This window comes from Dromiciops gliroides, chromosome 3 (genome assembly GCF_019393635.1).
Source record: "Dromiciops gliroides isolate mDroGli1 chromosome 3, mDroGli1.pri, whole genome shotgun sequence".
NCBI classification, from domain to species: Eukaryota; Metazoa; Chordata; class Mammalia; order Microbiotheria; family Microbiotheriidae; genus Dromiciops; species Dromiciops gliroides.
Window position 1 is genome coordinate 476906829 of NC_057863.1, and position 24577 is coordinate 476931405.

A 24577-nucleotide genomic window follows, 5' to 3' on the forward strand; every position below is an offset into this window, starting at 1 on the left:
CTGGGTCAATTCTTTGACTACATAAATTGCAGAGGTGCTTGCCTACTTTGGTAGAGGGAGTTTCCTCATTCAGTTAGTTCCCTTTATCAATGAAATGACAGGTTTAGTTCTAGTCTCTTATCAAGAAAGAGCAGAGAGCTTCTTAATGTACTTTCAATTGTGCATGTGCATCTCAATTCCTGATCGCCAAAGCATCCCACATGCTGACTTCTGCACAATGCATTTGACTGGAGCCTGTAGCTTTGGCAAGTTCAATGGCTACAAATTATCATTATTATTTTCATGTACGTTTATGATTCCTTGCCATTGGAGATATTCAAATAAAAGCTGAGGGATCACTTCTCAGGAACATCAGACAGAGTCCCACATTGGTGAAGAACTTTGATAATTTATCTCTAAAGTACCTTCCAAATCTAGAATGCTGGGGCTTCAAAACAGTTTTTGTTTGTTTGTTTTACCAGTTATATCAGACTTTCTGTGTCATCTGCTTGGATTACCAAAGCCAGGCTTTTGAAAATGCAGTTGGCTATTCCCCAAGGGTTTTTGTCTTTTTTAAGGAGCATTGGGCCAAAGAGGATGGCACTGTCTGCTCTTTTCACGGGGAGGCAGACATATAGAACATTATCTGGTCCTTTACTGGGGTTGGGTGCATTGTGTGGTCCTTGAGATGACTTAGAGTCTGCAAAGAATTTCAGCATTGTCTGAATAAGGACATCATACAGGGGAGCTAGAAGAGCCAGCTTTGCACTATGCCAACAACATTTTCCTGAACTTGCCTTTTTGCAAGGGACGTTCAGAAGTGGAAAATTGAATTAATCTATTGAAAAAACAACTTATATGCACAGCTCTGTTTCTGCAGAAGTGTGTCTAGTCAAGTTGATGAGCATTTATTAAGCACCTGGTATGTGTCAGGCACTGGGCTAAATGTCAGGAAAACAAATACAAATAAAAAGGCAGTCTCTGCTCTCAAAGAACTTACTTACTGGATTAAGTGCTTTACAAATAGTATCTCATTTTATCCTTACAACCATGGAGAGTAGTTGTTACTATTATTCCTATTTTACAATTGAGGAAACTGAAGAAGATAGAGCTTAAGTGACTTGCCCAGGGTCATACAACTAGTGTCTGAGGCTGGATTTGAACTCAGGTCTTAACTGACTCTTGGCCCAATGCTCCATCCAGAGTACCACTGAGATACCTCAGTGGGAGGAAAATAACCCATAAAAGAGAAAGGAAAAGCTGAAGGTGGCAGAGAGGGAGGGAGATCTCCAAGGATAAGAAGGCTACAGGTGAGAGGTATATTCCAGGGTGAGAAGGCTACTGGGACATGGAAGAGAAAGGGAATCAGGAGCAGAACTAGAAGAGTATATGTACTTATTATCATAAAGGCTGCAGTCCCCAGCTACATCACAGCTCAGTTAGAGGCTACATATAGTAAAATCGACTCCTTCCATTCTCCGGTTTGTTGAATTGTACTAGTTGATGCACTAAAGAGGCTTTCAAGGGCCATTGAAGTACAGGTGGATATCACCTCCAACAAAAACACTTTGAAATATTCTAGACTTGCACATAATATTTTGATTGCAGGTGTTTTGCCCAATCCCCTTTTCCACCCCCCAGTCCCCTCTTCCCACACAAGAAAGCAGAGCTGTCATTGGCCCTCTCACTGTCAAGGAAAAAAGCCTTTTCTAAGCTGCCTTCTTTTTCTCATTCTTATCTATGTGTTTCTTCTTCTTCTGATTCCTGTGGTTTTGTCTTACATTTCTTGACTTTTGCTCAACATTTCTGGCATTAAAAATATCACCAGCCAATTACGGGACTCTTCTTCTAGCTAGGTTAAGTGAACTTACTAATAGGATGTCAGGTTGTAATTCTCACATGTGGATATGCTTTGTTTTCTTTGTTACTGAGTGCTCCCAAGAACAGTAGAGGTGAATTTTTCCTTAATTTATGTCAACTTGTGCTTGGTGAGCCCAATTCTTTGAACAATGGACCAGAATAAACTCCAATATGATGCAAAATAATTTGATTAAGTGTGACCTTGGACAAATCGCTTTATCTCTACAGACCTGTCTCCTAATTCTTTTTTCCCTCTGTACTGATTCACTTGGTGATCCCATCAGTTCCCATGGATTCAATTATCATTGCTATGCTGATGATTTTCAAATCTATTTATCCAGTTCTAACCTCTCCAGTGACCTCCAGCCTAGCATCTCTAACTCCTATTGGACATCTCAAACTGCAGACAAACTGAACTACTTCTTGTCCCATCTACAAGAAGCTTTTTCTGATCCCTTTTAAGCCTAGTGCCTTCCCTGTGAGATTATCTCTAATTCATCTTGTATATATCTATTTGTAGGTAGTTATTTTTATGTAGTCATCCCTGTTACATTCTGAGCTTGAGAGCAGAGACTTGTTTGTTTGTGTGTGTGTGTGTGTGTGTGGTTTGGGGTTTTTATTTCTTTGCATCTCCAGTGTTTAGCACAATGCCTGGAACATAGGCCTGGTTGACTGTTTCCCAAGCATAACGTTCCTTCTCTATGCCTTTGGAAAGTCTGTTCTGCCTTCCTGAATCCACTTCCTCCTTCCCTAGGCTATATATGTTTGCTTTGTTGTGTTCACTTTGTTTCTCTTCAATAAAAGTTTGTTGCTTGTGGACACCCACAATGTTTGAATTTTTGTCTTTGTATTCACAGTACATGGTACATAGTAGGGAATTAATAAATGCTTGTTAAATGAGTGACTGCATGAACACATGAATTAGTGAAATGAGAGAGTTTGGATTACACAATCCTTCTCCAATATCTGTTTTATCTCTAATGTTCTAACGTTTGGTTGGATTCTCCAAGGCAATCTCATAGAACAGAAAGCTATAACAAGAAAGATTGTTATTATTGTGTATATTTACAGTTTCTTCTCAAGTAACATATATTACTATTTTGTTCTCCCACCATCTCCATCAGGGGGTGGGGCTAGATATCTAGCAACAGTTACTTTTTGCAGAGGTAAAAATGGACACAGACAGTACATAATATTCCCAGGGTTGACACAGTGGGAGGAGGTGGATACAGGGGACAAGTGGCAAAGCTGCTAGGACACTTCCCAACTTTCCCTACTCAATGCTAAGATGAGTAAATAACTATTTCCTTGTTAAGGGCTAAAATTCTAGCTAAACTGTCTAAAATATCTAATGAGTGGTCACCAATAAATTATAAGCTTTAGCAAGAGTTAGACTTTAAGCATTTATTAAGGAGAATAAGAATTTGGTAAAGAGAGAGAGAAAAGGCCTAGATTCATCTATCTATTAAAGGGAGAGCGCATTTCTAGCTCTGCTCTCCACCAGAGTCCCCAAGAAAAAAGAGCGAGTCAGAGCACCCAGCTCTTCCTTCTTCCTCCCACTAGCAAACATCACTTTCTGATGCCAAAGAAAAGACGCATGTTCTTGCCCTCAAAGACCTTCCTTTCATAGCGAAATTTTTTTACAGTAAGTCTCCAACAGGTGGCGTCATTCCAATCGTTACATCCTGGGAGGAGGTGGGATCAAGGGGAAGGGAAAACTTGAATCCCTATTTGTACACTTAGACATAAATTCCAATTCTGCTGGAAAGCCTGCCCACATCTGCTGAAATCTCTTTGTCTTGTTATTCTTTGACTCTTAGCAGCAAAAGCACAGACCAAGAGTTCTTAACCTTTTCTCTATTATGGACTCCTTTAGTTTTTAAATGCATAAAATAAAACACGCAGGATTACACACACTATTAATGTGGATAGGTTCTTAGTCACACTTCCTATGTTGAAATAAAGATGTGATTTTTTTTTCAATCAAAGTTCACAGACCCTCCCCCTCCAAATATATACATAGAACTCTTAGAGGGTGTTGGTCTGTGGACCTCAGATTATCTGGGAGGGGAGGAGGGAAGAAAAAAGGAAAAAAAATTACACAATAATTTTATTACATATTAAAAGGAATAGCAAATTATATATAATAGATTTGCAGTTTCATGTACAATCATCTTTTTTTCTATTCTATGTTATGAAAATGCTTGTTTTATTTCTTAAGTTTAGAATAAAATAAATTTTAAAAAGAATCCCTGGGTTAAACTCTGTCAGACCTTTTGATTTCATATTAAAGGAAAGCTGTGAATAAAAGAAAACATTACAAGTTTCTCTAGTATTCAAAAAGAAAAAAATTAAGAGGAAAAGAAAACATTTTAAGTTTGTCTAGAATTCAAATTGCATGGGAGCAGCTACATGATTGGTCATTTGAAATAACTTTAGCCACTCTTTTCTTTAATATCACTTACAAAAAAGTCTGTACCAATAATAGACAAATCTGGTTTTCTTCCTATAGGTGGAATATTGGCAACCTCATGACATTTGAGCTTGCGGTAAGCATTGGGCCACCCAGGGTTAAATGGTCCGATGGAATTCTTGTTCTGGTCTTGTAGCAACCTAAGAAAATAGAGCCATATAAAAATCTAAATTAATATTGCATAGACCAGGACTATGGAAAGCCTACCTCTTATCTTGAGCACTCCCTCCCCACATAATCTACTTCTACTCATTTCCTGTTGTATAAATAGTCAAAAGGAGATTTTCATTAGCAGATGTGGAAAAAGAGCCTTGGCTCAATTCTACTATCCACCCCAACAACCTCACATTTCTTTCTTCCCAATCACTTTTATTATGTTGAAAACATTGATTCCCATTGCTTCAGATTATTATTTAACACCCTCATAGATTCCAAGAAGTCTTCTTACCTTTCCACTAAGACTCCCATGTGAAAGTTTTCAAAGACCTCTTAAGGATCTTCATCTTAGAACTGCATGTAAGGCTTTTGATCATCTTTTTCTTGATATGTTCTTTAAAATCCATAGAATTCTATGGTTTTGTCCTTTACTAGTTCCCCTTTATTTCCTTAGTTTCTCCTAGAGCCTCCCTTATCTACCCTTTTCTTATTTCTCCTTCATTTCTCCCTTATTTCTCTTCTCATTTGAACCTTTTAACAATATGGTGAGATAGGATGAGGAGAACCCTGGGGACTCTGGCACAGCTAAATCAATTGAAGGATTTGAGAAAGGCTGGACTGAAAGAATTTTCAAGTTTTTGAAGGGCTATCATGCAGAAGAGAAATGAAACTTTTTCTGATTGACTGTAGATAGCAGACCCAGGATAAGTAAGTGGAAGTTATAGAGGGGCTCATTTAATTGGAGAGTTAAAGCCATTCACATTTAAAATTCAATTATTGAGCTTGTGCTTTTCTCCATTTAATTGTTTTTCATTTATTTTTTTCTCCTCATTTAAGGAAGCACTGGGTTCCTACATTGTTTTGCTTACATTAATTCGATCTAGGCCAGCTCTCATAAACTCTTCTTCCATCCTTATTCCTCTATTCCAGCCCAAGTTCCTTAAGCTTGCTTTATTGTTGCTGTTATTCTCATTTTATTTTTGCTCTTTTCTTTCTTCTTGTTGTTGCTATTCAGCCATTAAGTCATGTTTGACATTTCACAACCTTGTGGACCATACTGTCCACATATTGGACCATACTGGGTTTTTTTTGGCAAAGGTACTGGAGTGATTTGTCATTTCCTTCTCCAATAGATTAAGGTAAGAAGAGGTTAAGTAACTTGCCCAGGATCACATAGCTAGCACAGTACCTAGCAAAGTACTAGATACATGGTATTAATAATATTAATAATAGGGCAGCTAGGTGGTGCAGTGGATAAAACACTGGCCCTGGATTCAGGAGGACCTGAGTTCAAATCCAGCCTCAGACACTTGACACTTACTAGCTGTGTGACTCTGGGTAAGTCACTTAACCCCCATTGCCTCACCAAAAAACAATATTAATAATAGCTAACATTTATATAGTGCTTTAGGGTTTACAAAATGCCTCATGAATATTATCTCATATAATCCTCATGACATGTCTCATTTGATCCTCTCCTCCTGGGAAGTAGATGCTACTGTAATCCCCATTTTCCACATAAGGAAACTGAGACAAAGGTTAAGTGATTTGCTCAGGGTCACATAGATAATAAAGTGTCTGAGGTAGGATTTGAACTCAGGCCTTCCTGACTCCTAGCCCAGAGTTCTATCTACTGTGTCACCTAGCCGCCTCACAGCAGATGCTTAATAAATACATAATGATTGACTGAAGAAAAAAATGGGGATGTGTTAGACATAGTGAGAAATAAGTGATATAATAAAAAATAAGTTATCTTGTCCCTTTAGATTCCTACAATCACCTGTAAAATATACCAAGCAGGTGCTAATGGCCCCATTTTACAGATGAGGCAATAGAAGGAATGTCAAGCAACTTGCCCCAACCTATAGAATTATTAGTGATAAAATAGAACTTCAAACTGTTGATCAGAACCTGGCTTTGGGGGCCTTTGAATGCTTTTAAAGCCCAGAATGTTCTCTCCACCACCACCACCCCCCCATTTTGTATTTACTCACCTAGTTTGCTGAGGAGCTGGAATGTTAATTTCTTTTTTTATTTCAAGATCAGTGGGAGGGTCTTCAAGTATATAAAGGTCTGAAGTCTGTTCAGCCTAGCAGAAAGAACACCAGAGTCTTACCATTCCAATAGTATCAGGAAATACGAGTAAGTCTTGAGGCATATAGATGAGAGCTGAAGCACTATGCAATGTGATTTTATTGTCATTTCAATCTATCAGCTTCTACATGATATAGTTTACCAGTCAAATGGTAATAGTAGAGAGTGAACTGCACTGAGAGTACATTTGGATTCTAATCCTAGCTTAGCTGCTAATTGATTGTGTGACCCTAGGCAAGTGACTTAACCTCTCAGGCTTCAGTTTCCTCTAGAAAACAAATGGTTTAGAACTAAAATAGAGAATCTCTTACATATGTTATAGATTTTGAAAAAATTATAATTCTTTGATTCTAAATGCAATTCCTTTTCCAAGAGAATAATCATAGATTATTAGTCTTTCTGCCTCAATTCTTGCTCTTATATTAAGGTACTTAAACATATCTATTGATGCTCTCTCAAGGATTCCAACTTCCTAGTTTTTCAATCTTCTCAGTTCCCAGGATCTCCCTCCTCCACTCCACCTCAGCTATACAGAAAGATGATCAAAACCTTGACCTTGCCATCACACATGCAGTCTAATTCCATATTCATGAGCTTTGAAATTCATTTATCTGATCATAGCCTTTTGGCATTTCATCTTTCCCTCTGCCTTTACAACTCTTAGTCCTGTTCTTGCTCACAAGAACTGCCAATCCTTTCACCCTTTAGTTATTTCCCAGTTGTTCCTTCCCTTGTTGCCTGTTCTCTGTTCACTTCCCTATCTTAACCCCTTGGTGAACAAGTTCAACTCTACATTGCCCCACACACTCTAATCCTTTGTCCTCTTGTCCCATCACTAATCATGTTTCATCAAATGCCAACCTGAGATTACTCCTACCATTTCCTCCTACATCCATGTTGCTAAACTGAGCTGGAGAAGGTCACAAAACCATCTGTCCTCAAGATTTTGATGGCACCCCTTCTCTCCTCTCAGCTGATAACCTTGCCTCATATATCTTTTTTTTTTTCTGGTGAGGCAATTGGGGTTAAGTGACTTGTATGGGGTCACACAGCTAGTAAGTGTCAAGTGTCTGAGGCCGGATTTGAACTCAGGTCCTCCTGAATCCAGGGCTGGTGCTCTATCCACTGCACCACCAGCTGCCCTTCTTGCCTTGTATATCACTGAAAAAAAAAAAACAAGGCTGTTCAATGAGAGCTCCCTCTTCTTCATCCTTCTCATTTCATATCCCTCAGACATCTGCTTAACTGGGTTTGTTTCCTTGAGGGATGTATGCAATTATGATTCTTTTAAGTTTGTTCAACTTGGGTGGCCTAAAAGGATGTATTAGGTTGCTGTATGTCAAAAATTACTTCTCTGTCACTCTGCTATAATTTTGTCTATGAAGAGCCTTGCTGGAATTCTAACATTTGTTCAGTTATTCTTCTAACTCCTGAACCTGTGCTTGAGCATAGTAAAGCCTAAGTGTTCACTTCTATAATATCTGCATTGTGATGGGTTTACTCAGCAGCAGTAACCTACCACACGAACTCAAAAAGGAGATATTTCTCCCATAATAAATTATATGTCCTGAAGGCATCTCAAACTCAATATATCTGATAGAGCACTCAAAATCTTTACCCAAAAAGTATTCCCTCCTCCAAATTTCCCTATTACTGTTGAAAGTACCTCTATCCTCCCAGTCACCCTGTCAACTCCAATGTCACCCTTGATTCCTCTCTTGAACTCACTCCACGTAGCCAATCTATTTCCAAGGTCCTCCCCTTCCCAACAATTCTCCACTCTCCACTCACAATCCCCATCTGTTGTAGGCCCTCATCACTTCATCTGTGGACTATTGCAGTAGCTTGCTAGTTGGTCTCCCAGCCTCAAATCTCTCTCCACTCCAATCCATCCTCCATTGACCTGCTAAAGTGATTTTCCTAAAGCCCACTCCCTCTTCCCCACATACTGCTAGCGCTTTCCTTCTGAGATAACCTTTTTCCCACACTGTGTATATCAAGTATGTACATATTCAATCAATAAATCAACCAACTAGCATTTATCAAGCACCTATCATATGCTCAGAATACAAAGAAAAACCAATCCTTGTTCTCAAGGAACTTGCTGTGTCTATCATTAGAATTTGAGGGGCCGGGTGGGGGCAGCTAGGTGGCACAGTGGATAGAGCACTGGCCCTGGATTCAGGAGGACCTGAGTTCAAATCCAGCCTCAGACACTTAACATTTACTAGCTGTGTGACCCTTGGCAAGTCACTTAACCCCAATTGCCTCACCAAAAAAAAAAAAGAATTTGAGGGACAAGAATTGAATTTTTGTGCCTTTTTTGGGGGGTATTCCCCAGTGTTTAGCAACAACAATGACAAAACCAAACATTTTTAAGTACTTACTATGTGCCAGGTATTTTGGTAAAATCTTGGGAATACAAACACCAACAAAAAGAAAAGCAATTCCTGCCTTCAAGGAGCTTACATTCTAAAGGGGAAGATACACATAAAAGGAAGCTGAAAAGGGGTTAAGCAGGCAAGGTAACCATGGGGTCAATGGTGGAGAAAGAAGTACAGACAGTCAGAAGCCAACCTAGAGAGGAATGAAGGAGTGAACATGGTTGGCCTGGGTGCTTCCTTCAAATGGAGTTACCAAGAGGAACTGACCAATCAGAGAAAGGGGCTACAGGGATGGAGTGATCTTCTGGGGCTAGAAGGCTTCTGGGTTATAGTGGAGAAAGAGAGTTGGGAGTGGAACCCAGAGAGGAATGCACAAAGTACTGTTCCTTAAAAAATAGCAAGAGCTAAATAAATGCTATTGACCAACTGGTTAGATCTGGAAAGGACTTTAGGAGTCATCTAGTCTCACCCTTTCATTTTTTTTTTTGTTTGTTTTGGTGAGGCAATTGGGGTTAAGTGACTTGCCCAGGGTCATACAGCTAGTAATTGTCAGGTGTCTGAGGCCAGATTTGAACCTGACTCCAGGGTCGGTGCTCTATCCCCTGCGCCACCTAGCTGCCACCAAACAATATTTCTTTTTTTTTTTGGTGAGGCAATTGGGGTTGAGTGACCTGCCTAGGGTCACACAGCTTGTGCCATGTGTCTGAGGCTGGATTTGAACTCAGGTCCTCCTGAATCCACTGCAACACCTAGCTACTCCTCCCTTCATTTTTAATAATAGCAGCTCACTTTTATACAGTGCTTTAAGGATTATAAAGCACTTTACATACATTATCTCTCTTAAGCCTCACAACAACACTATGTTGTTCTATTACTAGCCCTTTTATACATGAGGACATTGGAGCTGAGAGGGATTGTTGATTTTATAGGGTCACATTGCCATTAAGTGTCTGGGGAAAGACTTGAACTCAGGGCTTCCTGACCTTCCAAGTCCAGCATCCTCTGGACAAGATCATGTTGCTGCTCCATTGTGCCATCTTTACAGATAAAGAAACTGAGGGCCAGGTGATTTGCCCAAAGTTACATAGCCAATCAGGAATAGACTAGAACCTAGGTCTCCTGACTGTCAGCCCAAATACATTAACATTTTTCTTTCCTGTTAGAGGAGTTAGAGTCTCAATGACCAAGCCATCAGTTGGAAAATGATTTTACATAAGAATATTTCATTTTTCCTTTATTCTTTTTTGGAAGGAATTTGGAGAATGGTCCTAAAGAACCCCAGGTCATGTTGGGCAGAGCATTGATATAATGTTTCAGCTTTCACAGATACAAAGAATTTCAGAGCTTTATTATAAAGCACCTCAGAAACCTGGCAGTCCAGCCAGTATCAGGACAAAAATCTCTTCTCTAGTGTTCCCAACAAATAAGTCTTTGACTGAAGACCTCCAGAGGAAAAGAACCCACTGTCTTCAGAGTCAATCCATTCCATTTTGGATAACTCTCACTCTTAAGATGTTTTTCCTTACAATAACTTTCCTTCTATTATTCCTAGTTGGACATTTTGGGTCCAAACAGAGCAAATCTTTTTTTCTTTTTTCTTTTTCTTTTTCTTTTTCTTTCTTTCTTTCTTTCTTTCTTTCTTTCTTTCTTTCTTTCTTTCTTTCTTTCTTTCTTTCTTTCTTTCTTTCCTTCTTTCTTTCTTTCTTTCTTTCTTTCTTTCTTTCTTTCTTTCTTTCTTTCTTTCTTTCTTTCTTTCTTTCTTTCTTTCTTTCTTTCTTTCTTTTTTGGTGAGGCAATGAGGGTTAAGTGACTTTCCCAGGGTCACACAGTTATAAGTGTCAAGTGTCTGAGGCTGAATTTGAACTCAGGTCCTCCTGAATCTGGGGCTGGTCCTTTATCTACTGCACCACCTCGCTGCCCACAAATATTTATTAAGACAGCCTTTCAAACATACTTGAAGACAGCTATGTCTTTAGTTCTCCAATCTAAATATCTCTTATTCATTCAACCAGTGCTTATATAGAAGCAACTAGAAGTCCTTTGCCATCCTGGTCACCCTTCCTTCTGGTTCTATTCCCTAGCAAAAGCCCTCAGATATGACTTACCCATCAACCCATTATACTCTTGGGGAGGGAACATTATAGAAATTATTTATATTCTAGTTGTGGAGATAAAACTTACATGAGCATCTGGCTCCTGAGGTGCTTTATTATAAAGCTCTGAAATGCTTTGATTCTGTGAACTGAATGAAAGCTGGTGCATTATACCTACCTGTTCTGAAATTCTTCTCTCTGACTCCAACCTCTTTCCTTTAGTCTTTTCCTCTGTCTCCTCAAATCCACTCTTTGGCCTTACTGTAACAGCTGATCCTTCGATTTACTCCTACTTCATTCTTTTAATCTGATATCCAAGCTCTGGTTTCACTTCCCTCCTTTCATAGTCTTGACCTAAGATTAACCAATTCAGTAACTGCTTTCCCATTACCTTACTTTGCCAAACCCCAACCCTAAGTTATCTTTATCATCATTATCTGCTCCTATCCAGGTGCTGCTGAATACGAAGAAAAAATTCTTCACTATCTTCACTGCAAATTTCTGTTATGTAGTTTCAATGGCTCCCTCATAGCTGTATGACAATCACTTTATTCTTCCCTTTATATCTTTATATCATATCTTCCACTGTAGCTATTCTAAACCTGTTCCTCTCTCTTCAAATCTCCTATACCATCTCCTCTTCTCCACCCTCTCAACAAAGGGCTTTATTTCTCATTTTTATGATAAAATAGAAGTCATGCGTCATACCCTTTCTCTTTCCCTTCTCTCCATGCCTCAAAATCCATTGTGATCCATTCACTCGTCCTTAGTTTTAGTCTCTGATGAAAAGATGACCCTTCTTGCCAAAGTTTATTTAACATTTATTCCCCTTCATGTACTCTATGTTCTAGACAACATCATTTTTCTGCTATTCCCTGAATATGACATTGCTTCTCCCTCCTCTGGGACTTTGCATTGGCTGTCCTCATTCCTAGAATGCACTCCCTCCTCCTTTCCATTTCACAGAATCCTCTTTGCTTTCCTTTATGATGCAGGTCATGTGCCACCTCCTATGAGTAATCTTTCCTGATTTTTTTAGTTACTAGTGTCCTCTCTTCCTCTTCCAATAATCCCATGCATATTTATTTATCTATTTTATTGTATACCCTGTATCAGGTATCAGTTTGAGGATGAGTTTGAGGGGTTTGTTTTGGTCTTTACATTCCTAATGCCCAGCATAATACTTTACACATAGTAGATACTTAAAAGTACTTCTTGGATTAAACTGCCACATATTTGAGCTTTACTTAACCGAGTATTTGAGTTCATTTTTCTTTTTCATTTTGCTTCTAAATCAGTTCTTTGAATTTGTAATCTGGTTTTCCTCAGGCCTGGTATATCATAGAGCTGTTCCCATGCAGGATTTATTTAAAAATAAAGCACATAATTTGGATAATTTCTGTTTAAACCTTGCTTACACTTGTTCAGATTTTCATATTCTTTGTCTGTCTCTCTCCTCACTCTTCCTCCTTTCCCTTGCTTTCAAACTGCCCTGTTCTTCAGCTCCTACCCTTATTTTTGTTTCCATTTTTAAAAAATTGTAGACTTATCATATTTAAAGAATACAGTAGCCAACACTGAAAACACTGTCCATGGTGCTGTGTACACAACTCGTTCTCCTCCAGTGACAGTAGTACCTCTTTCTAACCTTGGGAAGACTTCTTGAGCCTGGCATTATCAAGGGTGCAGTATGTCTGATGAGTCGGTAGGTTTTCTTAAGCTCTGCTTGCTCAGTAACTTTATTTCCTATTTTGACCACGTTTTAGGCTCCTGACAGAGACACACAATTAAGGTACACTGTATGATCTGAATTCCAGAAGGCCATCTCGCAGTCTGCTCAGGAAAACCAAAGATGCATTTATATCACTTTGTAAACAGGATCTCTTGTTTTTTGATATGCAGTACAAGTGGAGAGGAGTGATGGCTTGTAAATGACCTTCTTTGCTGTCTAGAGTTTCTTGAAATTTCTTGAAAAGCTGGTGTGAATCATTGACCACTAAGTTTATTCAAATCTAGTTGCTGTTCAGTCATTTCTGTCATGTCTGAATCTTCATGACAATATTTAGGGTTTTCTTAGCAAAGATACTGGAGTGGTTTGTCATTTCCTTCTCTAGCTTATTTTTCAGATAAGGAAACTGGGGCAAATAAGGTTAAGTGACTTGCTTAGGGTCACATAGCTAGTAAGTCTCTGAGGTCAGATTTTAACTCAGGAAGATGAGTCTTTCTGACTCCAGGCTCAGTGCTCTATATCCACTGTGCCCACCTAGCTGCCTCATCCAAATCTAGAGACCTCTTTAAAAATTCACTCTCCCAGCTCTTAGTTCTTCCATAACTAACCTGACAAAAGTGATGATCTTGGTACATCTTAACATTAAGACCCAATCTTTATATATATTTAATAATTGATTGTTAAATTCCTTGAGCCATACATCTTGTATAGTCTTCTTTGTATTTTCCACTCTGCCTAGCTAGCTCAATGCATAGATATAAAAGAATTCAGTAAATGTTTACCAATGGTATAAAAACTCTCTGCGCCAATGTGAGAACTCCTTCATCCTACTGCATGTTGATATTAAACAATCAATAACATATAGTTTTAGATTAGGAGCTCTTAATCTTTTCTGTGTCATGGACCCCTTTGGAAGTCTAAAGAAGCCTATGGACCCCTTCTTAGAATTACATTTTTTAATAATTGAAGGAAATGCTAAGAAGTTAGTGAAAATAAACAGGTAATTATTTTTGCGTACAACTTCATGAACTTTCTGAAATCTATCCAGAGGGAAAAGAGATATTCTATGGACTTCAGGTTCAGTATATTTATCATTGAGGGTTGACTGATTCTCAACAAAGTTAAGTGACTTGCCCATGATCTGATTTACTGTCAGAGACCTGGTCTTACTACAAGTCTAGAACTCTATTGATGTTTACTTAATTGAAAAGTAAATTGAAATGAGTAATTGGGATTGTCCATTCTTGGTTGGAATCTCCATTTCTATACTGGTTTGGCTCAGTTGGTGCTAATGAAGTCAGGGTTATAAGTATATTCTTATGTAAGAAATTTAACTTTCTTCATCAGAGCACCCTGAGCCCCAGCTAACAATCTCACCAGGCAGTGATAATGGTCATCAGGGAAACTGAGCAAAAGAATAAGAGCTTATCAGTACAAATCTATCCCTCATCATTAGAAAAATTTCTGGAATCACATGCCTTTTTAATGGTGGGTTGATGGTGACATTTTCATGGTGGAAGCAGCATTTATTTGTTTGGCTCTGTGATTTAATTGGTAAAAAGAATCTATGCTGTGAAAACTTCCTCTACCAAGGCATATCAGCAAGGTATCTGTTGCTACAGCCAGTAAGAACTTAATGTGGATATTCTGTAGACCTCCCCTTGCAGGGCTTCCATGGTCCCACACCCTCTGGGGCTCTGTAGCCTAGCAACCTAAGTGGCTTCAGTGCCTGGAGTGGAGGGGTGGCATCTAAGCTGCACTGGCATTCTCTGAAAGTTCAAGCACCAACCTTAGCACTGGATTTCTCCTTCATTATTTTGTCTTCTTCTGTATGATCAATTTGTAAAGCTGAAACATCCTCTGCTAACACTTGGTGGACTGGCATACTCTTTGGATCCATCAGGATTTCATAGGGCACCATAGGATGCTTCCAGGAGGCAGATGTAAAAACATCCCAGAGCTCACTCTGCCCAAAAGTTCCTAAGAGGAAGAAATATCAATGAATAAGAAGATGACAGGAAATCAGCTACTCTCTAATCATGGAAAGCTCAGTGATACGATCCCATGTGCCTCTTTTATAATCCATTAAAGCTCATTATTAAACCACACTGAGGTTCAGCATATGTACTTATGTATGAAAAAATCCCAGTGAAAATGGTATGAGAAACACCACCATAGTACACTTCATTTACAGTCCAAGTTATTCAATAAGTCTACTGAATGTCCATACTATCAATGTAGTTGGAACATGGAAGAACAAAGACAGGACTTTGGGAGAACTCAAGTCCCAATCTTGGCTTTGCCACTTTATATGTCACTTAACCTATCAACACCTTGCTGTCCTCATCTGTAAAATGGGAATGATAACTGAGCTTCTGTGCTTTATAGGCTTGGTACAAGGTTCACACAAAATGATGCTTGTGAATGTGCTTTGCAAACTTTAAAGCTACATAATTGTTCTCAGTGGGATATGGTAAAAGACAGATGTAGTCCTTGCCTTAAGAACCATGAAGCTAGGTGGTAGAGTGGGTAGAGTGATGGGCCTGGAATCATGAAGACCTGAGTTCAAATTTGACCTCAGATACTACTTACTCGGGCAAGTCACTTAATTCTGTTTGTGTCAGTTTTCCTCATTGGCAAAATTGGGGTAATAATAGGACCTCCCTCCCAGGGTTGTTGTAAGGATCAAATGATATAATATTTATAAAGCCCTTAGCACAATGCCTGGAGAATAGTAGTCACTATCTAAATTTTAGCTATTAATAAGAGACAAGACAATCCACTCACGGTATACACACAGATCCTCTACATCAGACAGTCTCCTAAATATGCCCCAGTCACATCATTCTCTTTCCACCTCTATACCTTTGTACCTCTTTTATGCTCTCATCTTGCCCACACTGCATTATTTTTACTTATGTATGTGTTTCTCTAAGTTCCATGAGGACATATTTTATTTGGTTTTGTACCCAGCACAATATCTTATATGTAGTAAGAACTTAATAAATATTTACCAAATTAAATACTAAAGTAATTAGGACAAGGATTGTGTATATTTGAAAAGGGGCAGAGTTGACTAGGAAAACTTCCCAGAGAAGAAGGAAGTTGAAAAAAAAGGAGGAATGTGGCTTATGCCACACATATGTGAAAGTGTGAGGAAAAGTTCAGAGGAAGACAAGAGGCAAGCCAGGGAGCAAGAGTGTTTGAACTTAGGCACAGGGCTAAGAGCAAACATACAGAACTGTGACCAGCCATTATGGCACCTGAGGCAAATACCCCAAATTACCTCAGGAGCAAGCAGCATAGAATGGTGCCTTTCAAATGAACTTCAAGACAAAATTCAGTTGGGAGTAACTGATAAATTACATAACTTATAAAATAAGTAACATAGCTTAAAATTCATTTGAGGTAACTTATTAAAGAGACTTCAACTTCAGATTCACCTAGGTGGTGTAGTGGATAGAGAGATGGACCTGGAATGTGGCAGACTTGCTGTTTGATACTGGACAAGTCACTTAACCTTAGTATGCCTCAATTACCTCATCTGTAAAAAGATAATAATAAGAGTACCTATTTGATTACTGGTAGGTTCAAATGAGATATCATTTGTAAACGCACAAACCTTAAAGCACTATATAAATGCTAGGTGATATTATTATTGTTGTCATTGTTATTCCAGGACAGTTTCTCATGGGGAGTAGCAGGACACAGAAACAGAGAGTTCAAGAGACCAGAAGACAGTTTTTGGGAAGTTACTGCTTGGTTGGGGATACTACAATTGGGGAATGAGGCAGAGTGGGGCTAGGATACCAAGGAGATCACCTAGAGATTCTTGATAATCAGGGTTTAAGCTCATTGAAGAATCTTATGTGCTATCAATGTCATCTAAATTTCAGTTCCCATGGGCAAAGTCCCAATAGTCCCACCTTAGTTATAGCTTTGCAAATAGGTGAAAACTGCCAGAATTAATTTGTAATTTATAAATATCTGTTGACTCTTGCTATCTGTGCTGAAGGTGTTCCAGATTTAATGCAACAGAAACAGATATTTACTCAATGCTTTCTATCTATACTGTGATAGAATTTATATGAGATTCAAAGATGAAAGAAGCAACTTGCAGTCTAATGGAGAAGGGGGAGAGATATGTGCATAAATAAGGAATGATACAGGTATATAAAATATAACTTGGCAAAGGAGTGGCCAAGTCAAAATTACAAAAGATCTCAGCAGCCAGAGATTACAAATCCCTAAATAAGATGATGCTCTTAATTTGATATTTTCTCTCAGGTTGTTTTCTAGGTTTTCAAATATTGTTATCTATAGAAATACAATTCCCAACAAAACTCAGTGCTATCAATCTAGCTGGATTTCTCAGCTTAGCTGTCCAAGGATTCCTACTTTGGCCAAGTGGAATTAAGTTTTGTTCCCCAGGAAATAATTTCCTAAAGTGATTTTTGACTTTTCTTCCAGGAAACAGTGTATGTGTGTCCCACACTAAACCTGATCTTCTGCATAGGTGAGTGTGGAAATTCCATACCTATATACTCTCCATCCATGCTCCATAGACGAACTGTACAGTCAGTGGAGGAAGACAATAGAACCTTTTCTTTCTCTATCAGCTCTAAGCTAATGAAATGAAAGAAAACATGATAAATTCACTACAAGAATGCAGAGAGATTTTCTAGAATGATGACAGTCAACTAAATGGGGCCAAGAATTAGAGGATCATGGAGTCAGTAAGTCAACAGCCCTTTAACGATAAGAATAACAATAATCATGGCTGACACAAATATAATATTTTAAGCTTTGCAAAATGTTTTCCATATATTATACCACATGAGACTCAAAGAAACCCTGTGAAATAAGCAACCACTGAAAGCATGTTGTCCATTTTACAGATGAGGAAACAGGTCCAGAGATATTAAGATTTGTCCATGGTTACATAATTAGTGTATCCCACAATACAAGGAAACATGAGGCAAATGTAATCTCCTAAATTATTCAATTTGTCCCAGCACAGTTACACCTTCTTTCAGTATCTCATAGCATACTTCTTCCTCCAATTATAACCTGGCCTCACACCTCAAATAATCAAAGAAAGCACCCTGTAAACAACCTATAGTTGCTAACTAAGAAATAGTCTTGGGGCAGCTAGGTGGCACAGTGGATAGAGCACCAGCCCTGGAGTCAGGAGTACCTGAGTTCAAATCCGGCCTCAGACACTTAACACTTACTAGCTGTGTGACCCTGGGCAAGTCACCTAACCCCAACTGCCTCACTAAAGAAAAAAAAAGAAAAAAAGAAATAGTCTTCTTGTCTCGTGGAAAAGGTCCAAGGTTGGGACTTAGTTCCAGCTTGGCCACTGACTCCTAGGGTAATTCAACAATTTTCATGCAGCAAACATTTATTAAATATCCTCTACATTCAGCTCCCATAAGGCAGCTGGGAATACAAAAATTCTTAAGGAGATTACCATCTGGGAATAAAAATGTTCTTAAAGAGATTATCATTGAATAGAGGAGATAAGACAAATCACTTAAAATGTCCATGGTTAAAACGAGATATTTTTAAAGCACTTTGCAAACCTTCAAATACTATATAAATGCTAGATATTATTATTACTGCTACTACTAAAAACAACTATCCATTAATTCAGAGGGAGTCAGGGAGATCAAGAGCATTGTTGGACAAGTAGTTTTCATGTTATGGAAAAAATTTTATGTCAATTTCTTTATCAGAAAAATTAGGATGACTATTTTTTCCCACTAGTTTGTTGCTGTTATCTAGTCATTTTAGTCATATCCTTTCATGACCCTATTTGGGATTTTCTTGACAAAGATTACTGGAGTGGTTTGCCATTTCCTTCTCCAGCTCATTTTATAGATGAGGAAACTGAGGCAAATAGGATTAAGTGATTTGTCCAGGGTCACACAGCTAGGAAATGTCTGAGGTTGAATTTGAACTCAGGTCTTCCTGTCTCCAGGCCCAGCACTCTCTCTGCTGTGCCACCCAGCTGCCCTTCCCACTAGGGGATATTGAAATGATAAATGAGAGAAAAGATGAAAAAAATTCTTCTAGCTGTGAACAAGTTGATTGAGCAGCAGATAGGTGCTATTATTTCCCACATTTTACAGTAGGCACATTGCTCTATCTCCCAGGGTTGTTGTGAGGATCAAATCAGATATGATTTGTAAAGAACTTAGCACTGTATCTGGCATGTAGTAGTCACTTAATAAATGCTTGTTCCCTCTTTGTAAGAATGGTGCTAAATAAGTAGAATATTGTTTTTTTCTAGCCTTTCTACACCTGTGACTTGCAAGATACAGATAGATACTCACGATGTGATAGCATTAACATGGGCTCGCCAAAACTTGATATCTGTAGCAATAGAAAGAATACATATGCATAAAATGGAACAAAACCTCCACCATTTTGTTTGTTTCTTATTACAATAAACACATCTGGTCACTTCATCTGGTTCTAAAGGCAAAGAAAATGGAGGTAAAGCCTGGTTAATGAAAAAAAGAGAAAGAATGACAAGAAAAGTTCAATTTCATACCAGCTCCTTGGAGGAAGGTTTGGACTCACATGGACCTAAGTAATCCATTCTAGTCAGGCCTCCCCCACAGGTATTATGATCAGCAACAACCACTGCTATTTCCTAAGCAGATTTTTTGGGCTGAGCCTCTGAGATTCAGGGCCCATCCATGAGGGGAGCCTAGGCCTAGTAATCTAGACTTGGTCAGAACCAAGTGAGTACATAGGGGAAATGGGCAAGGGGCTAAGGGCAGGTGCCAGGGCAAACGATCAAATTCCCTAACATCCTCTTCATTCAACATTCATTTTTTTTTTTTTCAGTTCCTGCTTTATACAAATCACAAGGTAATGCGTTAGAGAGATACAAAGTAGTACGGAATAAAGCTTACACTCTCAAGGTGCTCAAACTCTAGTTTTGGTCAATGACGGATTGTTTCATTACACACAAAGTTTCATTACACATTAGGTTGTCATTTAATAAAAATTTCTTTTTTTTCAAAAATGGTCTTGCAAATAGCCATTTGTCTGGGTTGAGTGATGGTGAATGACAGAAAAGTAAGGCCGAATTCTAAATTCCAATTTGAATGACAACTCTTCCTAAATTATGTGAACTAATGCAAAGTGAAGTAAATAGAACCCGGAAAATAATAATTATGACTAAAAGAGTATAAATAGAAACAAAATGAAACAATAAACTCAAGTGCTATTCAATTATAATGACCAAGTTTGGTCCTAAAAAAAGTTTAGAAAATGCTCCTTCCTCCTTCTTCCTTTGCAGTGGTGGGAAACTGTGTGTTTAGAACACAGTATATACCATCAGACATAGTCAATGTATTTTGTTTTGTTTTGTTTGTTTTTTTTGCAGGGCAATGAGGGTTAAGTGACTTGCCCAGGGTCACACAGCTAGTAAGTGTCAAGTGTTTGAGGATGGATTTGAACTCAGGTCCTCCTGAAAACAGGGCCAGTGCTTTACCACTGCACCACCTACCTGCCCCCCAACCAATGTATTGTTAATTTTGCTAAACTTTTCCCCTCTTACTCTTTCCTTTTTCAGTTGTTTCAAGATTAGATGTCTGGGGAAGAGAGGAGAAGAGATATATTTGAAAATGAATGTTATATAAAAATAAAATATTAGTAAAAACTTAAAAAAAAAACCTATGGATACTTTCCTTGAAGAAAAGGAAGGATTGGAAGACAAAGGGAAAAGGTAGGGAATAGCAATTATGTGCAAGAAAGAAGGTTTGAAATTCAAAGTTTTCACTATTTCTGGCCCGGTTTATTGTAATAGATTTTTGTCTCTTCCTATTTTATATGTCCTCTACACATCTGGCAAAGTGATTTTCCTAAAATTAAGGTCTCACCATGTCACTGTCCCCTCCCTAAAATTTGAGAAATTCCAGTAGCTTCCTATTACCTCCAGGATCAAATGTAAAGTGCTCCATTGGATGTTTAAAGCCCTTCATCACATGACCCCTTCCTACCTTTTCCGTCTTTTTACACTTGACTCCATTCCCTATACATTTTGATTTAGCTACATTGGCCTAATTGTTATTGTTTCTGAGGGCAGGGACTGTGTTTTTGCCATTCTTTGTACCCTCAAGACTTATCATGGTACCTGGAACTTAGAGAGCACTTAATAAATGCTTCTTGACTAACTGGTTCGTAATCTGTTATTTCCTTCCAAAAACTACTTGGAACACAATTTTCTTTTTGAAAAATAAGACCCTTGAAAAAAATTCAAAGTCCTACTTTTGGGTGGTTCTTGCTCAGGTCCCTCAAGAGCATAGTCCTTGATGTCATAGGTATACACATAACCCATGCAGTCTGCCACATAGGCACAGGTGTCTGTTGTGGTCACCACAATGCTGCTGATGTGGGATTTTCCTCTGGACTAGAATGAATGCAAAAACATAGTGCTTGTTAAAAGACCACTCAATTTTACCAAACAGTGGTGTATTAAATGCTGTCTGAAATAATTTTTAATTTTTTTGTTTTTAATAGTATTTTTTCAATTATATGTCAAGACAATTTTTAGCATTAATTTTTACAGAATTTTTGAGTTCCAAATTTTCTTCCTCCCTCCCTCCTCTCCCCTCTTCCTAAAATGATAGACAATTTGATATATGTTATATATGTTCAATTATATAAAACATATTTCCGTATTAGACACAGTTGTGAAAGAGGAAACATATCAAAAGGGAAAAAAACATTAAAAAAATAGCAAGTGAAAAAAATGCTTCGATCTGCATTCAGAGTCCATCAGTTCTTTATCTGGGTGTGGATAGCAATTTCCATCATGAGTCCTTTGTACTTGTCTTGGATCATTGTGTTGTTGAGAAGAGCTGTCATTCACAGTTGATCATTACACAATGTTGCTGATACTGTATACAATGTTGAAACCATCTTAAATGATAACTCATTACTATGCCTGTATCAGTGTGGGGAAAGTAGGGGAAAGATACTTTCAAGTTCAAATAAAGGAGGCAGTCTATGGCTGCTTGAAGACTTTTAAAATCTAGGTAAGATAAAAAAAAAACAAAACAAAACATTCTTTAGGGGCAGCTAGGTGGCGCAGTGGATAGAGCACTGGCCCTGGAGTAAGGAGGACCTGAGTTCAAATCCAGCCTCAGACACTCAACACTTACTAGCTGTGTGACCCTGGGCAAGTCACTTAACCCCAATTGCTGCACCCAAAAAAAAAAAGAAAAAAGAAAGAAAGAAAGAAAGAAAGAAAAACAAACAAACATTCTTTAAAATGGTCCTTTCTAACTTACAGGTATGAAGCTGGCTATGAGCTGGGCCCCACTGAATAGACTCCAGAAGATAACAGAACCTGTGACAGAAGAGGAATAAAAAATGTCACTGGATTGTCATCAATTTCTAAAGGATGACTCCAGTGTGAGGAAGCATGGTACAGTGGGCAGAGTCTTGGAACTAGGGAGATCAGGGTTCAAAACTCACCTCTGTGTATCCAATTAAGTCCCTTATGCCTGGCTGGGCCTCTCATAACTAAAACCATCCTTTGCAGACAGGCTCCAGTCTATGAGAGAGGGAGTTAGTTCTCTCCCAGGTGGATGAAATCCCAGGTCCTTGACTCAATGTAATACCCCCTTACATTGTATAGCACTGAACAGTTCACAGAGTATCTTGTTATTCTTTCACTGGATGCCCACTGCAGCTCTATAAGGTAGGCATCATTATAGTTTACATATCACTTTTGAGATGGGAGCTTGGAGGGGATAAATGACTGGTCCCTACAGCGAGTACATTACACAGATGGTGCAAAGCAGAGCTCTGCCTAGAACACAGGTCTCACAACTCCTTCCTTATCTAAGGTACTTTCTACCATAGTGTGATTATTGAGTCTCCACAATATGTAAGAGGTTATTTTGAGTAAACAATACCTGGGCCCTGCCATCCCCTAAGAAGATCATATTCTAATGAATCAAGATGGAGAAGGACCTCCTATGCATTTTTGGTTTGTATTGGACTTGGTGATGTTGTTGTTCTTGTTTTAATCATTGGAACTGGGGGAAAGATAAGCTTTTCATCAGTCATGATGTGAAATTTTGGGTCTCTTCTTCATAATCTTTCCTCCCAAATATCTCAGTGCTTTTTGTGACCATGGGCTGCTACCCAACAGAAAAACTCATATATCTATATCATCTATATGATATATATCTATATAATTCATACATAAGTATACTCATTTATTTATTCATACATTTATTTATTTGTTCATTCAACTATTCATCCATCCATCCATCCATCCATCCATCCCTCCATCTATTTATCATAAATATTCTCCAGGTGGTTTGATTCGATTGTCAACCTTGGAATAAATCACCAAACATTTACAAAGTGCCTACTATGTCTAGGTGGTGCTTGATAAAAGTGAAACTGTCCCTGCCCTTGAGGAGTTTATAATCTACTTAGAGGAGACAACATGTACATAAACAAAGTATAATAAAAATATATAGGATGTCTCAAGTTGTGGTTTTAAGTAATCACTGAACTAAGACTTTTGGAACACCCTGTACATGGGGGAAGTATAAGGTCATTAGAGAACACTGGCAATGGGGACATTAGGAAAGATTTCATGGAGTCTACTCAAGGTGATACTTGAAGGAAGCTAGAGATTTTAAGAGGTAGAGGTGAAAAAGTGCATTCCAGGCATGGAGAAGAGCTAAGGCAAAGATTTGGAGATGGGAGATAGAGTGTCATATGATGGGCAGAAAGCCAGTTTTGTTTGACTGTGGCATATGTGAAGAGAAGTAAGCCCCAAAAGGTAGGATGTAGTTGGAGGACTTTAAATGCCAAATAGATGAGTTATAATGTATTCCTAGGGGTAATAGAGAACCACCGGAACTTAGTGAGTAGTGACTGACAAAGTCTGATGAATACGTTAGGAAAATCACTTTGACACACATGTGGATGTTGGAGATGGGAGAGACTTCAGGCAGGAGAATTAAAGGTGAAGGTAACTCAAAAGCAATAGTGGGTGTCACTAGGCTGCAGCATATTTCCAACAATGGCCTATGCACAGGAGGTGGCACAAGGGATATAATCCAGAAAACGTATGACTGGAAAGGAAAGTGGGTTGGTCAACTACTGTGTAGGAGTGATAACAGATGGGCAGCATGGGTGCTAAACTGGTTCCCATACGGTGAAAAAAAAGAATTAGAAGATTGTCTCCAGCATTTTGCAGATTGAGCAAATATTGCTCAAGATGAGAAGGCATGGATGGGGTAGCCATTGTGCCAATGGAAGGCATGTGTTGACATATACTCCCAATAAATCAGGATAAGTTTCCAGAAGAAGATGCAGTAAGCCTCAGTTTGAGATATAAGAGTGTGGGATTATAAACTTGAAAATATTTGTTTATTTTTAAAGTTTCTTATATAAATTTGCTTTCAGATATATTCTGGAAATGGTATGTGCTTTGGCTATTTATTTTTTAATTTCTACTCTATTTATTTATTTATATGATTGCTTGCCCCCTCATTTATTTATTTGTCTCTTCATTCATTCATTCATTCATTTGTTGCATTGACTTTTTATATTTATGATCATTTCCACTTCCTCTCTCTGAACCTGTTTCCTCATCTGATAGATGAAGGGACTAGACAAAATTAATTCTAAGGTCTCTTCCAGCTCTAACATTCTATGACTTTGTGTTTCAAATATGAGAGTTTACCTTCCAAAGCTTCCTCCCCCTTGAGAAATGCTCTGAAGAAGCTTTGAGCCTTATTAGCCTTTTCAGGTTGGGATT

At 38.4% G+C, this 24577-nt stretch overlaps 1 protein-coding gene across 1 annotated transcript in view; it reads right to left on the bottom strand.

Annotated features, from left to right (window-relative positions):
- Positions 1-461: 461 nt before the first annotated feature.
- LOC122747801 (WD repeat-containing protein 49-like) overlaps positions 462-24577 on the bottom strand; it is a 118389-nt gene continuing 94273 nt past the window's right edge. Inside the window, exons 15-22 of the mRNA XM_043993629.1 lie at positions 22080-22138; positions 21055-21196; positions 19107-19146; positions 17306-17394; positions 14558-14748; positions 6463-6557; positions 4305-4452; positions 462-701 (exon numbers count right to left, since the gene is read on the bottom strand). Of these exons, the coding sequence (XP_043849564.1) occupies positions 462-701; positions 4305-4452; positions 6463-6557; positions 14558-14748; positions 17306-17394; positions 19107-19146; positions 21055-21196; positions 22080-22138 (1004 nt within the window). The remainder of the gene's footprint in view (positions 702-4304; positions 4453-6462; positions 6558-14557; positions 14749-17305; positions 17395-19106; positions 19147-21054; positions 21197-22079; positions 22139-24577) is intronic.